Genomic DNA, 20,215 nt, shown 5'->3' on the forward strand with positions numbered 1-20,215 from the left:
TTGCGGACATCATCTTGCAGTATGGAGCCAAAGTAGTTATAGGTTGTTAGGGAAACGATGCATCAGTAGGTAGGTTCATGTAAAATTCAAAAGGGTTTTTTTTTTTCCCCCTGTTTTGTTTTTGGAGAACAGTCCGAGAAATCCAAGTGATGTCTTTCTTACAGGAATGCTTCAGATAGCTAGCTAAACAGAAGCAAGATTTGGCATTTAGCCTGGGATTAGTGTGAACAGCCTCTTAACCAAACATTATGAAGAAAGTTAACTTTAAAATGCTTTGAAAGGTCTGTTTTCATGACAGATGGTAATAAGGGCTCATCAGTGCCAATTTTTTTGCTTCCACCTCAGTTTTGAGAAGCTTAAGTTTTAGGTTAGTGCTTCTGAGAAACCATTACATGCATAGAGGAAAAATGCAAATTACAAAATTAGATTACTCACTATTTTTATTGTGTGCAACATATTTTTCTAAATAACACTAACAGATGAAGAGTAAGAATTTGACCATGCGCTTAATAGACCACTTTCCCTTTCTGTTTACTAGAATCCCTCTTTTTTTTTTTTTTTTTTTTCCTTCCAGCTATTTCTCCTTTAATCTTCATCTGTACACCTGAAAAGTTACTCCTCTCCCCACAGACCCCAAAAGATACAGCAGTTGGTAGCAGGTAGAGGTTTTGTTTGTATAATACACTCACTAGGGAAGACATGGTAGAACTATATTTTATTCAAGAAACCCCACACATTCTGTCCTGTGGTGACCACAGGCTTTGCTAAGCCACAGATATTAGCAAATACTGGAACAAAATACAGTGTATCGGATTGAACCAAAGCGTTTAAATTCTGAGTTACAGTTATAATTTTCAGGGAAGGCTAGTTTCAGAGTTGCATCACAGTATCTAATACAATGTTGTGCAATGTAAGTGGCAGAAACAGAAATGGAATATTGGTCCTAATAAAACTGAAATGCAATGACTTTTGTATGACATTTAAACTGTCAAGACAACAATTCATAACATTCTACCAAAGGCAGCATATAGTTACAAAAATACTGGTCCAGCATCTTGTTAGTGGTGAAGCAATATCCAAGGTGCAATGGCAATGTGCCATTCTTAGTGAAATATTTTTTAAAAAACTATTTTTTTCTATTTTCCCCACACTGATACTAGCTGAACACCAAAACTGCTATGACAACCTGAAAGTCAGTAACTACTTATCATGTGTATTGCACCAAATATTTATGCAAAAACACATATTCCAAGTTGCAGTATAAAAGAAGCAAAATCTAATAAAACTATGAATATGCCATAAGACATTTTACTGCAACTGATCTTGGATGAGCAGGTTGCAACATCTGTTGAGATTTAAACAAATGTCCAAGCTTGTCCATTCTATGCATTATCTTAAACTTAAGGATACAAAGGTAAAAGACAAAGTCCTTAATATTAAGAACAGAATTAAATCACTTTATACTCCTCTCCATTCACCCATAAAATAAAAATATTCCGCCCTCCTCTCCTCCCAGTACCCAGGTAATTTCAAAGTCAAGCCTTGGAATTACCCTTGCTCAGATATTGCACTGTTACAGGATTCTACTGTTTCCACCTGTAAGTTAAAACATATAGTATGAGGGTGACCAAAACTGCTGGAGACAGTAGACCTGCTTAACATGTGGAGGTATCCCAAGAAATGTGCATCAGATGGAGACACAATCTAAATGGCAAAGTGTACTGCAGACTTGGCTGTGGTCTGGACTTGAGCCAAAAATACATTAGCCTGCCTGCCATTTCCTTCAAGAAAGCAGCATCAATTAATATCTTAACCAAAAAATGAAGTTGAGTAAGATCAGGTAACCATGTCACATTCAGTGTTACATCCAACAACACGGAAATGAAGGAGTAGCAGACAGGAATATTAATCATATTTTCCTTTTAATAATAGTTTCGTCAAAAGTGTAGCTTTGAAAATCTCTACCTAGTTGTGAAAACCTGAAGAAGCTGGGAAGCAACCTCACTTTGAACAGTACAGTTTAAAGCTGTGGCTTGGCCTATCTGCTTTCAAACTCTCCAGTAGCTCTGCCAACCTTGTAACTAAAAGGTATTGCCTGGAAATAAAAAAAAAGTTAGCCTTTAAAAGTTGGTGAATGTTGTATTGTAGCAGTCTAACTCTGACTGAAGAAGAAAGATGAGATATTTTTATACAGTAAACGAAAGACAAAGTCAACTGAAATCTTCAGAGATCACTTTTAAGTGTATACAGTTTGGATTCTCATCAACATTTAAAACTACCAATCATAAGGTTGCCACCTTACCTTTTTCTGGACTGGCATACCTGATTTTAAACAGGTTTTCCTCCAGTCTCCCAAGTTTCTGATCCTCTTATCCAGCTTTCTGCTGTACTGCTCTCCCACCTTCATGCTGAATACCGAGTCAGTCCTGCCTTCTGCTTTTCTTGGCAGGAGGCAGAGCAAGCTTTTAATTTCGGTAGTCAGAGTGACAGAACAACAAAAGCACAGCAGATAGAAGAGCTTAATTCTTCCCCAGGAAGAAAATACATTTGGTTCAACAAAGGGCTGCAAAATCTTCCAAAGGCACCTCTTTCCCCAGTTTTTGCCTGAAAGCAAGATGGCAATCTTAATTGAAAAGGGATGCTAAATCTTTTAAATAACTTAAAAATTCATTTTTATATAAAGCAGCAAAAACATTTTTCTCTGCAGAAAGAGAAACGTTAACAAAGAAACACACCAACATAAATGCACTGTTCATAAACTTCAGCTAACTTAATTTCACAAGAAAGAAAAATTTTAGGACTATTCTTTAACCTCATCAGTACTTTCTGAAGAAGATTCTTTGGCATCTTCAGTCTCTCTGTTGCTTTTCTCTTTATTTATATTTTCACTTTCTGATTTGGTCCCATTAAATAGAGAGTTTTCACCATTTACAAACCCATTCTCTGTGACTTCAGCATCAATTGCTTCATCAATCTTTAAGTCCCCTTGCTCTTCCACATCTTCTAGGTTTCTCAAGACAATAGGGAGTCTAGAGTCTGCCACAGTGTTCTCCAACAAGGCAATATTGCTCTCTTCGTATTTAGGAAGTGGAGCTCCATCTGCCATTTGTTTGGTATAATACTCTCGGCTAGCAGCTGCACTCTTCACTGCTTTCTCCAAGATCTCTTTTTCACCTAAGCGCAATTTGATAGCCATTATCGCATGTGAAGTGAGGTCATGGGTCTCCAAGAAGGATTTATCATCCTGTTCGGAAAGAAAAGGCAAGTTTGTTAGTAACAACCAACACAATAAAAAAAAAAAAAAATATATCCCTCAACTTTTCTCTATGTGTTAACAATAAGTGACATTGAAGGTTGAGCCAAATGGACATATATGAATGAGGAGGTCTGCATGGAGTACAGTGAAATTTGTCAAAAATCCATAAAGAAGACAAAAATTTCTCCACATAGATCAGCCTGCATGACAAGCAAAGTCCAGAGACTTTACAAACATACGAAACATGTAGGTTCACTTATAGGCTTGCAATAGTAGCACATCGCTTCACAGTCTGGAGAATGCAACTAAGAGACAAGTTGAAACCAATTCCCCATTTTACTTGCAGAGAAAAAGCAGGCAGCCTCTATTCGGGGAATCAAAGAAAAAATACATTAACAAAATTACATTAACAAAATCTTCTTTTTTGCAATCTTATTTGACTTTCCTTAGATAATGCAAATCTGTTTCTATGCATTAAAAACTACAGAACTAATTATGTACTAGCATTCAGATTAATGTTGTAAAGACAAGATGGGGGACAAAATATCTTTTCCTACAATCATAACGCAGAGCATTTCAGACATTTAAATTACATATAATGATAATTTTACCTCCACAGTTGTTTTATAGGTTTTCAAAAGAAGGGATGCTCTGGCTTCTAGGAATGTCCAAAGTTTAACTTCATTGTCCCAGCTAATGGGAAACTCAGAGTTCCCCAGAGTGAAGATTTTGTCAATGGCATGCTCGCCTATCAAGTGTTCCTTCAGCTCTTCTGCAATAAATATAAAACCAATCTGTTAAAAACAATCTCCTCATTCACTTTGTCAGTTGACAAACTGCAGAACGGTTTACTTTCAGCCGTATAGCTTTGAGCCGCTAAGAAAAAAAAACCCCAAACCTCTCCTCAAATGAGAATTATCAGATATGCTGGTTATTTCTAGGTTTCTCCTCAAAGAGGCAACTGGAAGTCTTGCGGTTAGCAGAAAATGGACCTTCTCCTTCACTCAGAAATAAAGATACTTTATATATTGTAGCCTCTCACACATAGCATAACTCTGTGACAGTGAGACAGAATGTTTTGTAAAATACTTGATCAACAAGAGAGAGTAATTCTTTAAATACTTCAGTGAACCTTCTGATAATAACAGGAACAGGCCAAAGAAGTTGCAAACAGAAATGGAATTATTTTTCCTACGGTTCTGGTAATTTTTCTCAGTAGCAGAAACTCCCTACAGTTGGACAGAAAAGACATCCATCAAACCAACCTCACACAGAGCAAAAAATGTTTAAACAGCTCCTTGACGTTACACAAATTCCAATAATCTTTTAATTACCAAATTTCACTCTTGCAAAGCAGATACCACAAGCCTCACACATCACTTGCATGTAGTTTCTCAATAAAGTTTTCTTATACAGTATTTATGACATATGAATAGTCTGAGCACAATCATATGTCAGAGAAACGCAATTAAAATGTTCACTAGCTATATTTTCTTCTCCAAGTCAAAATTCACCCCCTCATCAGCATCCTAAAATTTCCTTTACTTGAATTTCCTTCCCTGAAGTGATCAGGCAGTTGGACTAGATGATTGTTGTAGCTCCTTTCCAACTGAACTATTCTATTCTAATTTCTTAATAAGTTCTAAAAGATGGATGACAGGCTACAGTGAAGGCATGACACAAAATAAGGTAGGTTGTTTTTATTACAGAAAGCAAATAGAGCACATGAAAAAAGTTAACAACTTCATTATTCCTACTCATATTCAAATCCACATCATCTGCACAACATCCCTAACTGCAAGGGAATTCTCTTACTGTCATGAAAAGCTGTCACATCTATAACCTCCAAAACTGCATCTAACCAGCAAACAGCTATTACAAACATTTAATCAGAAGTTTCACATGCACAAATTAGGTGAATATTTATTAATTGTACACATATTTCCCCCAAAAATAACCCAAGAGAAACACTACAAAGACAGTTTGCAAATACATGTTGGTTTTATTTTATGAATTATCAAAATATTTAAAATATTCAACTTTGAAATGTCTCTTCCATATTTCTTTTACAGTACAGAATACTTCAATTCCATACCCAAATGATTCTAGCAGTGATGGCTAATATGCTACGATTTTAAGCATGTAAGCCCCTAATTCTCACATGATCTTGTTCTGTGAACCATTTTTAAACTTAAGAACTAAAGATCAAGCTCCAAAGCTCACTCATTTACAACAGCCTGGGAGATTTAAAAAAAAAAAAAAAAAAAAAAAGGAGTTGTATCACCCCATGCTTTAGGAGTTCCAGAAAGGCCTATGTAATTGAAATATTCCCTCAGACAACATGGCCAAAGATTGGGTTTCTCACTATCTTATAGATGCCTTTTTAACCTCAATTCCTCAACGCTTCCGATCTTCTAGGGTAATGTTTTATATAAATGTCTATCACATTCCTGCATTTAAAAAACCCAAACACCCCCTTGTCCCCCCCCAACAGACATAAATTAGGTTATCTTTATAAAACATCTTACCTTCACTCATACAAAACACTCGAAGGAAAGCCAAAAGCTGGGCAGAGATTGGAGGCTCAGTGGCATGCAAAGCAAAAACACTAGAACTAATAAAAGAAACAAACAATAACAGTAAACGCAAGTTCTATTGTCATACCTTCGAACATATTTCAACATAAAAGGCCTTCAAGTATACAACAAATGCACTGTGACAAAAGTAACTTTAAAAAAAACTTGGTAGTACTAGTTTAAACTGAAGAAAAGCTTCCCTAATCTGTATCTGAAAAGAACAATTATCTATATAATTTTACAGTTACAATTAGTTTTATACGGTTTTCTTAATAAATTCATGAAAATGCAATGTTTCACGTCTGCTGCTCCTAACAGTACCCTCTGGACTGAAAAGACTAAAGGAAAATGCTGTGGTTCACATACTGAGCATTGTAGTATGTCTGCAAGGGATAGGAAAGAAAGAAAAACCACAGATTGCTTCAAATTAATCCTTGCTCTGTTTTTGTTCAAATGGTTATTAAAGCAAAGGCTTTTTTCCTTATATATGTTCTAAATTAGATGATAATATAGCTCAGAGAACTTCTGTTAATATTATTACAATAACTTTAATTTGCTATACAAACAGGAGAAATATTACACCTAAGAAAATGATCATAGAACAGCTTTATATATGCTCTACTGGACACTATATACTTCTGAAGTGTTTTTAAAAAGCCATGGCATTGTGTTTTACTTACGTTGGGATACCAGCACGAGCTAAGACCTCTGCCTTCATAGCATACAGCCTGTCACTTTTACTCACGCCAAGCTTTATTTTCACTCTGTCATGTGAATTATTATCAAAGAAAAAACCACTGTGGATCACAAATTCAGCGTTTGACCGAGTGCCATAAAAAATGTAAATCTAGAAGGATGAAAAGAAAAGTGAAGGGACAGGAAAAAAGCTTAAGATCAGCTCACAAAACTGACATAATTTGAAAGTTATTTCCTGAAAGAGTTACTGAGTACAAGGTATATTTGATTAAAAAAACCACTTTGTTTTCTGGTATCGATTCAAATGCTGTATATAGTGTAGCAATATACTTTAAAGTTAGATGTAAACATATCCATGTAACTGAGAGACTTCAAAAGGAGAGAAGAGGTTCTTATTCTATACTTAAAAAAAAAACCCAAACCAAACAACAAACAAGCACTTTGTTTTCTCACACTGTCATAAAATATCAGTATATGGAAAAAAGCTTTCAAAGTTCCTATGCCCTTTAAAGGCTAAAAAATCCGAGATTTAAAAATCCGAATTAAAAGAAATGGTGTTTCCGGGGTCATTTTCCCCCCATACCGCCTCCCAGAAGAGCAACCTACACTGGTGATGGATCAACTTTGCCTTTGTTTTAATGTTACCTTAAGGCAAGTATATACCAGTATATAATACAGAGATAACTGATCTGTGTTCAGCCAGTATTTATTTTTGTGTTATACTCTGAACTCTCTATCTAAAGCACAGAGGTTACTTTAAGTCACATTAAAAACAAAGTCCCTAAATAAAACCTGCAAAAAGTGTTTAATTCAGGCCTAGGCTGTATGAGGTACATGGGACAATAGGTCAGAGTAGCAGTTGTCTTCTCCTTTACCAAGAGGATATTTTTGCCTTTTGTTTGATAACAGAATTGTCAATCAGAAAAAGTTTCAACAGTGACAGAACTCTCCTCTTAACCTTAGGCTACAGCAATGCTCTGGATACCTGTAAGCTTCCATTCCTCTCTATCTGACACAGCAAGGCACAGTGTTCTAAGGGCTCAACAACAGTAATGATGTCCTTTACTGCTTTATTTTCAATTTTAGATTAGAATTATTTATTCTAAGCACTAAACGCCTAAGAGTGATATTAAATTATAGGAAACATTATACTGTATCACACTTGTATAATGAGCAAATTACATGCCGAGATATGTTAAGGCAGCGGTTAAGGAGAGAGTTGCTAACCCTCTCAAGTTTCGAAACTACTGTGATACATCTCACATTAAACTATCATGTGTAGATTACACGGTAGGCTCTTACACTCTAAGACTGGCTAACAAACAGAATGAGAAAGCTCCTTTATTGAAGGCCAGTGTTTGATAGATTCTGTGGACTTCTGCTGCCTCACATTTTTTAGTAGTAAACGAAGGGATCATACACTCTTCCTGCTGAAACTGTAAGAAATAATATCTGCACAGTATATTAAAAGACTGAAGCATTAGATAATTAAAATGCTTTAATTATGTCAATAACAGTTAAAGTTTGCACAGATATTTAAAAAAAATCTGACAGAGCATACAAAGTGAAATTACTAAAATAAAATTGAAATAGAGGGAGCAGCCAGAACAGCTATATGACATATCCATTGCCAGCTGTGGAAAATTATAAATTGGATCACTTCTGGAAAAACTGTGGACCTCTTAACTCATCATACTGGTATTGGAAAAAACAGCAAATATTTGACTACCATAACAAATTCTAAGATCAACACAAAAAATATACAAACACTGTAAACCCCAGCATAGCAATGAGGATAAATACACCTCTGGAAAGACATACTTAAAATTTTTTTTCAGACACATCTTTGTTAAAAAAGAAGATAACAATATGCAAGAAAAATGAAAATCAAAATATAAAGTGTAAGACTGGCAAAATAATATACTGAAGGTAATAACTCAGAGACTGAGATACAAAACATTTCAGGATGTTTCATGTGTTTTTCTGGCCATGCTGACTGCAGCTGCACAAGGAGTAGGAAAAATGGAGCGCTACTACACTTGAGGGCTTTGTCTGGCTGCTGACACAGCACAGGAACCCTTCTACCAGAGACTTCCTACACTCCTGGAACCACTGTCTTCAATGCATCACTAGTTTTAACACTAATTTTTGTTTCTTAGCAGTTCTGAACAAAATACTGGATTCTGAACTATTCCATGTGTCTTTGCAAGACTCCGGTGCTACATTCTGTTTCAAGATGAAGGGGTACGTACCTGCATACATGCCTGCGTGAAAGGGAGGGAGTGTATTTTGAAGTCCTTTCACATTTTCACTAAGTTTAGGAATGACAAAGGTAAAATGACTGGCAACTATACTGCATTTAACCCCCTGTTAAATGAAGACTAACAAGAAACATAAACCAATATCATTAAGAAAGACTCTAGAATTTGTTACTGCGGACAGTGACACCCCAAATCTAAAATATATTTATCTCTGGTTATGGTTTTTTATTAATCTCATCCAAAATACCAAACTCACTGTCTGTGCATGTGCATTTACCAGTGACTAAACATTTCAACTAGTTCTCTAAAATATGAGGAATCAAAACTCTCCTAAAGTTGGGGTCTACCAAGTGACAGAAGACATCCTGAAAAATGTGCATGCACTTAGTTTGGTCGTATTTTCACACAAAATTAGCTCAGCATAATAAAATTCAAATGTAGCAAGGCTTCATCCTCAACACTCTGCTATTAAAATTTTGTAGGGAGTTACCAAGTGTCCACAAAACTTAATTAAAGAACATTTATGTAGATAACTGTTCATGCTACCTGTTCTCCAGCCTTGAAATCCTGAAGCGCTACACATTCACACCGGTCATCTTCTAAATTGTAGCCTGTAGTGATCTATCCATAGAAAGAGTAACAAAAGCACATTTAGCATTTTCTATTTATCTCTCCCACCACTGACAAAACGTTGTCCTAATGGAAACAGATATTAACAACAGCAATTGTATATATTTCTTTTGCTGCACAATATAATATAGCTGGTAGTGATTGTTTTATGCTTCCCGAGCAATGTATTTTTAAAAATTCTCTGCATTAAAGAAATCCAATGGAGGAAATAACTTACCTGAAGTGAACAGAAGGCTCTGAGGAAAGTACCCTCCATAGACCACAGACAGTCCCATGCTAAAGCCGGCAGCTTGTTATAAAGTTCTGGAGCTTTCAGTCACTCCCATGAGGCCCAAGGGAGCAAGGCACTGACAGCTCTATATGCTGTGCTTTATCCTTCAACTGCCAGCACATTTTTGATCTCTCAATGAAAAAGGATTAGATAACTGGATCTTTAGGGGATACAATCTTCAGAGAATTATAATTTACTTGCAAATAATCCCTTTATCTAAAGTTAAGTAATACTCTTAAAATGCTAAATGGATTTTTTTTTTTTTGATGGTAGCAATGGAAGAGGATAAACTTCCTTAACAAACCTGTACTTCTTTAAAAAAAATTACAAAACTGTAAAGCAGTCACACAAACAAGTAAAGCTACCATAAAAACATAATACTTTTTTAAAGTGACAGTGTGTTCTTGAGTAGTATTACCAAAGATGCAGCCACAGATGCAGCCACAGGATGGAACAAACTGCTGAACGCTCAGGAAGCAACTTTTATGGTAGGTATTCTGAGCGCAGTACTGACAGAGCTAACTTATTGAAAAATGTGCTCTGGACCCAGGGAAAAACCTAGAAGCCAAAGATTCTTTCTCAACCTTTGTAAATGAAAACACACTTGTTTGTAAACTGACACCTGAGTTGTGATATACCCTTATTCCCACCCTGGATGCAGTTTGTCCAAAGACAGGACTCCATGGATTATTTTGAAAGCTTGGTTTATACGTTAATACTTTTATGCTGCTTGCATCATCAAGCATGCATTTGTCAGCCAAAACAGTGCTTTCAAAGTGAGCATGGGGAACTTGTGTCTGATGCAGCAAATCCAAAACAGCAGCCCCAAGCACGGGCAGCCTGGCCCTGCAGAGGCTCGCAGACCTGCTCTGCATGCGGATGCCACCACTTCAGCTCTGTTAATGAGTTTGCGGTATGTTGAGATCAGAAGAGAACAGGAGAGTCGTGCAATATGGCCTACTGCAAAACACAGGCTGTAGTACTTGAACACAGAAATGTATGTTCACTATGCCGGACTGAACAATTATTAAGGTCTCTCCTTTAGGAGGTTATCTAACCCTGAATTACAGGTTATGAGTGCTAGAGGATTTACCTTTGCTATGAAAAATGTACCTTCCAAGTTCATATAGTCATCTTCTGAAAAACTGTTACTTCCATTCAAAAAAAGGGAGCTCTTGACAGCACTTGACCTGTCCTGAAATGTTCTTAGTGTGTAAACTCAGCTAAACACTTCTGAATGTGAAAAGTCCATTCCAGTCTCTTGAAATGCCTGTGGAGCAGGAGGCTTTCAAGGACTTGGGAAACTCCAGTATGTTAGGAAAAGAATTCTGTCAGTTTAAGCATGCTTCCCTAGAGTACTGCTCATTTTTGGTATTGTTTTTTATTTTTGCCTTAAAAAAAAAGAAAAAGCAGCATTTTTGAAAGGCTTTTCTATAAAGCATAATGGAGTGCTAGACTCCTATTTCCTCTTTCTTTTAATAGCAGTCATGTAAGAGAATTAACAGGGTGTTTACTTCTCTTCCCACATGATAACTGACAAATTGCATCCCTTCAGTTTTATTTCTGAAGCAGACTGATACATGAATTTCAAGTTGTGTATAAAGCATGCAATAGTCTGCTTGGTCAGTGATTAAGGATGGACCCAGCCCAACAGGCAGAACATAGCTTATTCAAAGCTCTGTCAGAACTGGTAATCAACCTCTGACTGTCATAATACAATCTCACTAAAGAATAACAATGAGAAATGCATGAAGACAACCATTTTGATATAGTTCTTAGAGGCAGGTTGATCTAATTAATAGTGTCAGAAGCAAGAAAAAGCTGGATGGACCTAGCTCCAGTTAAAACCCAAAGAGCATTTTATTATCTAGCTCATAGAAAAGGGCCCTGTGGAATAAAGCAAGAACAGGGATATAGAGTAGATGATTGACTCAAGAAGTATTTCAACCCTACATTTGGAATAGACTAAACAGGGGCGCATACAATGCCATCTTTTGTTTCTTACTTTCCTGCAATGAAGAACAATTGTCTTCATGTACTTTAAAGGGATGTGCTATGATTAGAGCAGAACGCACCCTCATCTCACTCTATAATAATATAAACTACAATACAGACAGCTTACAGTTATCTTAGCAGCTTACAGTTATCTTAGCATTTCTTCCCCTATTTCTACAAGGAAACTAACACACAACAGAAATAGGTTCAGTAGCTTTTCTTAGCCCATCATCAATATTACAGTTGTCTATCCTTCCTAAATCTATAACCACTTAAACTATCTTCTGTAGAAATATGAAACAGATGAGTGAAGTCTGTATATACATACAAGATATTTAATTGCAGAATCACACCTGCCCCCCACACCCCCTGCCCTTTAGGATACACTTCAACGTAAAAAAAAAAAAAAGTTTCCAACCCTGATATACTACTGCATTAGCAGGTTTGGCTCCAGAGGCTGGCTCCATATCAAACCCATTGTTAAAGCATAATAAAAATAAAAATTACTTTATCAATTTAAATAGAAGTTTGAATGATTAAAACAACATAACTAGCTGCTCTTTTAATATAGGATACTTAATTTTTTCCCTCCCAGAACCTTAATTCTCTTCCTCTTTCCTCTAATCCCAACTTTGAAGGCATTCATTAAGAGTTGTCTAATGAATACAGACAAGTCTCTGCAAAAGCATCTGAAAGAGATGCCCAGCAGGAAAAGGGTACAGGAAGTACTGATGCTTGCAGCTAAGACTTATATTACAAAAATATACATTTCTGAATTTTAAGCAGTTTTCTTTATATTGGAGACTCTCACACAAGCTTTATTGCTAAATCAAAGTTATAAGATTGCATAACAAATAGTGAAAGGCATGAATCATTGTTAAAGAACAACATGTAATCACCTTTTAATAAGCAAAAATAAACAAATAAAAAACCCCAAACACTTGCAACTCTGTAGCCTAGCCTATCATGCTGTATTTGGTACAGTCATAGTAACAATAAATTAGCTAAATGTCAAGTGAAAAGCAACTTGCTTTACAATTTGTTAATTTAAACCAGGCTTTTCTTATACCAACAATACTAACACATGCTGCTGTCCCAATACTTTGGTCAACTCTAGCACAGAAAAAACAGATTACTTGAATAGTATGGTCACATTCACTGCTTACAATAAATAATACTATCTACTGGATAACACAATTAGAGGGTATGAATTCTGAAACGTACATGAGACTAAACACATGAGGCTGAATAATACTGATAGTCCCTTCTCTTATGGGTTTCCATTTCCTCACTTCAACATTAACTAGTCTTTAATGAAATCAAGACCTCATCCTCTGAACTAGCTCACGTAAGCCAAAATGTCAGCAGGTCTGACTTTCTATATACATATGTCACCTTTTAAATGTTTAATATGCCCTAAAGTAGTATTTTTGCATTTTGTTTCTTTGATGTAGTAACAGATGTACTGTTTTTGTTGAACTAGGCTTTGTTCTCGTTGTTGCTGTCTCTGTAACAAGGCTCTTTGGGCATGGTTAGGAGATCAGGCAGTATTTCTTAGTTGCAAATTTCTAACCACTTTCCCTAGTGGTAGGTACAAAAGGCAACCTCCATCATTGTCTGCTTTCCTATTCTCAGAACAAATCTATCCAGAATTCTGAGTCTTTTTCAGCCTGTCAGAAACAAAACTCCATGTCAGAAGAATATTCAAACTTGGCTGTAAAGAAGGTATCATGTAACTGACAACTTTTAAAGGTACATTATATGTATATGAGACATAATTCAATGCAAGTATCCAATTTCTTCTAAAGTTTTCTCTAGATGAAATAAGTTCTCCCTGAAAAGCTATCATAAGACATTTAAGAAACTGACATCTTTCTTTCATATATTAGGTTTTTAGGGTCACTTGGGAAGACAAAATTCCTGTGTTAAGAAGCATAATGAAAAGTGTTATTAAACTGTTCTACGGCAGTTGACGGGCTTAACACTTAAGCCCTAAAGCCTTTCAGCAACACTGAAGAAATCCTTACCAGTCCATTAGTATGATTACACATGTCCCATAAAGGTATTAGAGCCAATGTAACTCTGGAACCATCTTCTGTTGGAATCTGGTTCTGCCGTGTCATAACAGAGGAAACCGCCCATCTACAAAAATTAAAAATGTTAGATGGTCAGTGTTCAAAACATCAATATACAATTGGCTGTAGTTCAACGTGAAAGAACCATTTAGGCTGGGAGTTTCCAAACTTAGTTTTCTTAAAGATCACACTGACTATCGTAACGCAGCAGGCAATACCACTTGCAGGAGAAACAGCAGCTCCTTGGTTTCCAAGACATGCACACAGACCAATTCCCAAATCAGGATTGCAATCCCACCCCTCTTCTGCACTCTTTGCAACAGAACCTTCACACCTTTCATTAGAACATTCAGGACCCACTCCCATGTCACCTTCTGCTTCCCCAATCCTTCACTGCACACATACCTCTCACCACACATCTCAAACCTGGGGTCAGCTATTCCTGAAGGCTTCAGAGTAGCTCACAGCTACTGCTTGGCAGCAGTAGCTCTCATCAATGTGCAGACTCTTCTAAGAGCCAGGACTCTTTTCTTCCACTTGCTCCCTAAAAAGCTTATGTACTGCATGAACTGGAAACCAGTGTCATCACCTAACACATGCATGACATTTTGGTAAGAGCTTCTCTTCAGTTTGCAAACGTTTGGCTTAGATCAATATTGCTAAATTTTCTGTTTAGCAGGATAAGGAGGAAACAAAGCCCAAATACTCCAAAAGATACCCAGGTAAAAAAAGTGAAGAAAGTATAACATAGTTTAGCACACAGACATCATTCAAAACCCATCCAAGACCAGTTAAGCAAATTAAATGCCAGCTATCTATTCAAACATAAGTATCTTCATAAGAGCTTAACATTTCATTATTTTCTAAAATTTCATTTTTATTTTATTACAGACAAAAATTAATATTAAATGTCAGAGGAAAAAAACCCTTCTTAGTTTCACTATGTTCTGGCCTTAATACATATATTTGTTGTGGGTTTTTTGAGGGGAAGTTAAAAAAAAAGGACTACCACCAGGAGAAGGTCAAAATAATTTTAACTCCCACAGACACCACTACTAACAAGTATTTAATATACAGAATTAGACTTTCAGAAGGATTTTTTCAGAAGAACTACAGATTGCTTAGAAAGATACCGTCAAATTGAAATCTACTTAATTTCTAGAAAGCAAGTTAAAATTGTGGATAATTTTGATATACAAACACTGTTTGAAACATAACAGCAATATGTTTCTTTTTAATTATTGTAATTTATCTGTAAAATTTTAGACCACTTTGCATGTAAGCTGGTGTGTTTCTCAGTGACCCTGTAAGTGAAGGAGGCAGGCTTTGGAAATCTCACTTTCATAGAATTAAAGCTCTTGTTATCTTAATTATTCTTATTTTTGTCTTAATTTTGTCACCCGCTATAGCACCTCCAAGTGACACTCATGCTTTGTGTGTACAACTTAAATTCTCCAGCTCTCCTGTTCAGCAGCCACTGTAAATATTATTTACTACTACATGCTAGTAAAGCTTTTTATAAAAAAGAAACTAAAAAAAAATAATCCCCAAATCTCCTGTAATGTCATCTGAAGTATTTTTTAAAGAAACAACGAATTACCTTACTAATCTCAGACTAGAGTGCCAAATGGCTAAATTAACTGCTCATAATGACTATTCCTTTGTAACAATTAAAATCTGCATATTTATTTTACTTTCTTCTTCATTAAGAAAGTGTATCAGTATCAAATCCTACATTTCACATTTCAGGAACAAAAGGGCTTTCCCACCAATGAAGCATTTCCAGGGCCCCATAGTCCACTATATTATTTAAAAAAAAAAAAAAAAAAAAAAAAAAGAGAGAGAATTAAAAGACAGACCAACCTGTAGTCATCATAAGTGAAAGAATCCTTTAAGGGCAGTTTGCTGGCATTAGGATGGGTCTGGGAAATGCAAGTTTCAGAAAAAGGTGAAAAGAAAAGAGAAATCAGAAATCAGTCAGCAGAATTTCATTATTTAGCTGCCTAACAGATCCTAACAAGAGCCAAATGAAGCAGGAGGCGTCCAGCCGCGCTACAGAGGGATCATCATGCTATTATGCTCTCATACATCACTGTCAACTTAATTTGTTGTGCCCAGCAGCCGCCATAAATCTGTTTCTTCATATTTCAAGACTGGAACCCACAGACATCGTACAAAAATAAAAAATTTAAGGTGGACTGAGTATGTGAAGGTAAAACAAAATCCAGCCCTTGATCCGGGGGGGTGGGGGTGGGGTGAGGGGGTGGAAATTAGACAATAGGCATACATCAGGTTTCCCCAACTTCCACATTTTCTTCTTCTCCAAGAAACATTTAATAAGATTTTCAATAACCTGTAAAGGTGTTACACAGTAAAAGTTGTACTACAAAAAAAAGATTAAAATATTTAAATAGTTTTGGTGACAAGCATTGATTAGACCATATCTGCATTAACCCATCTAAGCGTGCTCCTATCTAAAAGGGGAGTGATGCCATTTAAGAATGCATATTGTGTCATTAACAAGCAAAATATTTAGATTTTTAAAAGGCATTAAGAAGCTGTAATACCTGTTACTTGTCTGATCAATCAACTTCTTAAAAGTTTAAAAAATACTGGTAGCTTTAAAGCACACACTCAACACACTTTCTTTAGAACTTTGTTCCAATTCAGAAATGGAAAGCCGTAATAGCATAAATTTTAATTTTCAGGTTCAATTAGGTCTCAGAGACGAATTGAAGTAAATGATCAAATGGTTATTTCAGAAGACACAAATGATTTTTTGCATAATTCTATCTTTGCGACACTCTTAATGCATGAAGCTCCATGTAGTATGCAGTTTTTTACTCTTGATGCATTAGCATCACAAGTGCATGGTAATTTATCATTTCTCACTGTAATGTACTTGCTGGCACTGTGTGCAGGACAGTAGGGGATGAAGTAAAAGTGGCTCAAACCGTAAATCAATTAGAAAACAAAAGCTTGTGCTCAGTGCGCAATTTTAGGCAAATTATATATTACAAAAGACTGCCAATTGGGTGTTAGGTCCCAGGTGCCTGTTCTCCCTCAGCCCCTCCAGTTAACCCTTTGGATGAGCTTTCTCTGAAACATGACACAAGTCAACAATTCCAGAGACTCCTTTCCCTTCCCTCACTTTTTTCTTTTTCCCTTTTTAAAGCACCCTACATTCCCGCATGGTTTTTGGTTCACGTGGATGAAGTGGTCATTGTATAACAAATTCCCTCTAGTTTAATTGTAGCCACACCATTTTACAGAGTTATTTCTCCCAAAAAACATTCAGTCCAAAACCAGAACTGAAGCCCAAACCAATAAATTTCAGGAGGTATCTTCGCTGCGGTACAACAGTCCAGACCGGATTCCAGAAATGGACGTAGAAACTTACTCTCCTTCATCTGGAGATAACGATTAAAAACAAACACCACCCTATATTATTCAATTTGTTGAATAAATATTGTGACGAGTTAATTTCAACTTTTATTGTATTATGTATCTGGTTTACAGGAGCTTGATAAACTAAGCGGGGAAAAGTCAACGCTGAGGCATACCAGCCTATCGCTTTAAGGACAGGGCAACGCTTCCATCTCGTTACTCCTGGTTGGGTGACAACGCAAATCTCCTCCCGCACCCGAGTTCTGCAGCTCCCACAGGCGCGGCCCAGCTGGGACCCCGCCGGCGCTCCGCAGCCCACGGGCGGGCCTCGCGTGAGCAGGGGCCGCGCTCAGACCCCGCCCCGCCCCGCCCCGCCCCGCCGCCTCTGCCGGGACGCCGGCGGCCCCGCGCGGGCCGGCACTGCCACCTGCCGGTGCCGCCGCGGCCTGCGCGCCGCCCGCCCCGGCCCCGGCCCCGGCCCCGGCCCCCCCGAGCCGCTGCGCCCCGCTGGCGGCGTGCGGCTCCTCCGCGGCGGCGGCGTTAACCCAAGGCTCTGCAGCCCTCGCTCGGTAACGCGCCCGCGGTGTAAGTGAAAGCTGCCTTAGCTCAAACTGAGACACGAGTTCCTCGCAGCCCCGTCTTTCCTCGCTGCCCTTTCCTGCTCTCCTTCCTCTTCCCCAACAGCAGCTTGCCACAGAACAAATTATTTTTTAAACGGCAGTAATTACTACGGTCATAACGCACTAAAAGTAAAAAGGTGTTACAGAGACTAAAAAGGGCTTAGCAGCGTAAAAGTGATTTTTGAGGAATAAACACATTACCTGTGCACAGTTCCTACTCACGCTCTACACAGGGAGTGCCAGCCAAAATGCTCAACCCTAACTTAGAGCTCATACCTATAGAAAGCAAGATAGATACATGTTGCCATTGTCCTCTCCATGAGAAAAGTCTATATTAAATCAGCAGATTGCAGGGAGCTTAGTAGTTCATTTGACATAAGTAGTCCCTCCGTAAGGGGCCAACTTGAACGTGCAACCCATGCGCAAAGATTCTGGATGCCACCAAACACTCTGGAAGCCTCCCTGTTTGTAAATCCGTGAAACTTAGGGACTGCCCCTATACGGAGGCCCTCCAGACACAATTCACACAAAACCACTAATAAATTACAATAAAGGACAAAATATTGGGTCTTAAAAGACATAAGGCAGAATAAAAACCCAGTGTACTAATTACCATGTATTATAACATTCTATGGTACAATATTCTAGTAGCTATTTTAAAGTTAAGATACTCAGCATAATAGATCATGCTAGATTTCTGACTTGGACTATTTTACTACGTAACGTAAAAACTCTATAGATTACAAGAATCTGAAGACCCACAAAAAAAAGAAGAACAATATTCTGATTAAAAAATTGATTTAGTATGCAGCTTCTCTTTATAGTCCCTTGGTAAAAATGAAATCTCCCTAACAAACACTTAATAAAACCTGTCAATATATCTAGAAAGAAAAATGACACAAATGCATTAAGTATTAAATACCCTTGAAAAAAGTCACATATTCCATGAATTTTTGATGTACTATCTTGACATTAATGTAAAACCTTGATATTTATAATTGACAGATATTTAATAAAGTATAGAAGATGACTGCTGCATAGCATGCAAATTGCTCAGGCTGATCAAAAAAGATACAGACATATTTAAACTAAACAAACACTTAATACGTAAAAAAAATCAGATCTAGCTTTTATAGGTTCAGGCAGCTAGGTCTCTGCAGATTAGCTTTGAAATGTGACATTATCCACTACACGAACCCTAATTTTAACTTACCAAGTCTGTATGAAGTAATTTCAGAAAGTTGGGAGGGGAAGCTTTAAATAAAAAATGGGAACATGAAAATGTGAATATATTCATTTAGATGCAGGTCCTGACATTCTACTGAAAGAGTTATTATAAAGAACAAATACCATCTATTTCGTTACCCTTTCTGTGAAAATATTGTCAGAGCTGGCAATCAGGGTGATGACCACTGCAAAAACAAATAGTGGCATGCTGAATTTCATTTTCCTCCTGATGCTGCTATTCCTAAAAAAAAAAAATGCTTCTTCCCCTTCAGCGTTCCAAGCCTTCTTTGAGACATTTGGAGGATATCTCAAAATAACCAGAAATATTAAAAAGTAACAGTGATTGCTGCCAGATTGTCTGCAGCCACTGCGGAAAGAGACAGACTGTTATTCTAGTCACCTAAAACACTATCAGACTAGAAGCCAGTTACTCAGTATGGCAATCAGAGAAAGGGGGAGGGGGGGGGGGGTAGGAAAAAAAAGAAAAAAAGAAAAGAAAAAGACCGTTTCAGACATTTTCCTCTTTCTGGGAAGCAGTAATATCCAGGGGTTCATGTCTCACATTTAATGTTTTACAAGCACAACTCCTGATGGCCCATAGAGACCTTTGCACTAATAATTTCTCCATTGTATTTTTGGATGGACATCACAAGATAACGATTCTCAAGTCTGATAAACTAGATGCTAGAGGGACTCCTCCACTTTTGAGAAGGCTTGTTTTTATTTGGACAGCACAAAGGCTTCAGTGTAGAAAGGGTGGGTGCCTTTCCAGCTGAGAAGCCTTCCCAACCTTCACTTCTGCCATCCAGCCTGCAAGAGCATTAACCTCCTGTAAAAGAGTGGCCAGACTATTGGAGGCAGTAACCCCTTACCCCACCCAGTCACAAAATGCCAAAGCTCATTTATCAGACCTCCTAATTGTGGCGAGAAATTTCCATTAAAATTAGCTTAATATTTGCTTATTTTCCAAGCAATACAAAATACAAATCCCGTTACTGTAACATGCAATAAAATGTACTCTAATTTTAACTTGTACTCAGACAAGTTTACATAGTGTTAAATTTGCGTTCATATCTGTGCTACTAGATGTCTTGAACAGAATTGATGTATTTTGGTGTGAAGCCATATTGGCCAGTATATTCCTTTGTACTGTTAGTCCTTATATACTCCAAGTAAGAAAAAAATTAATGGAATCACTGGATGTGATCAAAGTTAGTGGGT

At 37.2% G+C, this 20,215-nt stretch overlaps 1 protein-coding gene across 2 annotated transcripts in view; it reads right to left on the reverse strand.

The window, feature by feature from the left end:
- Nucleotides 1–537: 537 nt before the first annotated feature.
- The window catches only part of SETD3 (SET domain containing 3, actin N3(tau)-histidine methyltransferase), a 63,419-nt gene continuing 43,741 nt past the window's right edge, over nucleotides 538–20,215 (reverse strand). For both annotated transcript variants that reach the window (XM_074908626.1, XM_074908627.1), the window contains 7 exons: nucleotides 15,624–15,682; nucleotides 13,713–13,827; nucleotides 9,336–9,410; nucleotides 6,513–6,679; nucleotides 5,785–5,870; nucleotides 3,868–4,028; nucleotides 538–3,244 (listed from right to left, as the gene is read on the reverse strand). In XM_074908626.1, the coding sequence (XP_074764727.1) occupies nucleotides 2,801–3,244; nucleotides 3,868–4,028; nucleotides 5,785–5,870; nucleotides 6,513–6,679; nucleotides 9,336–9,410; nucleotides 13,713–13,827; nucleotides 15,624–15,682 (1,107 nt within the window). In that variant the 3' untranslated portion in view covers nucleotides 538–2,800. The remainder of the gene's footprint in view (nucleotides 3,245–3,867; nucleotides 4,029–5,784; nucleotides 5,871–6,512; nucleotides 6,680–9,335; nucleotides 9,411–13,712; nucleotides 13,828–15,623; nucleotides 15,683–20,215) is intronic.

The sequence above is a fragment of the Athene noctua genome, chromosome 6, assembly GCF_965140245.1.
Source record: "Athene noctua chromosome 6, bAthNoc1.hap1.1, whole genome shotgun sequence".
NCBI lineage: Eukaryota > Metazoa > Chordata > Aves > Strigiformes > Strigidae > Athene > Athene noctua.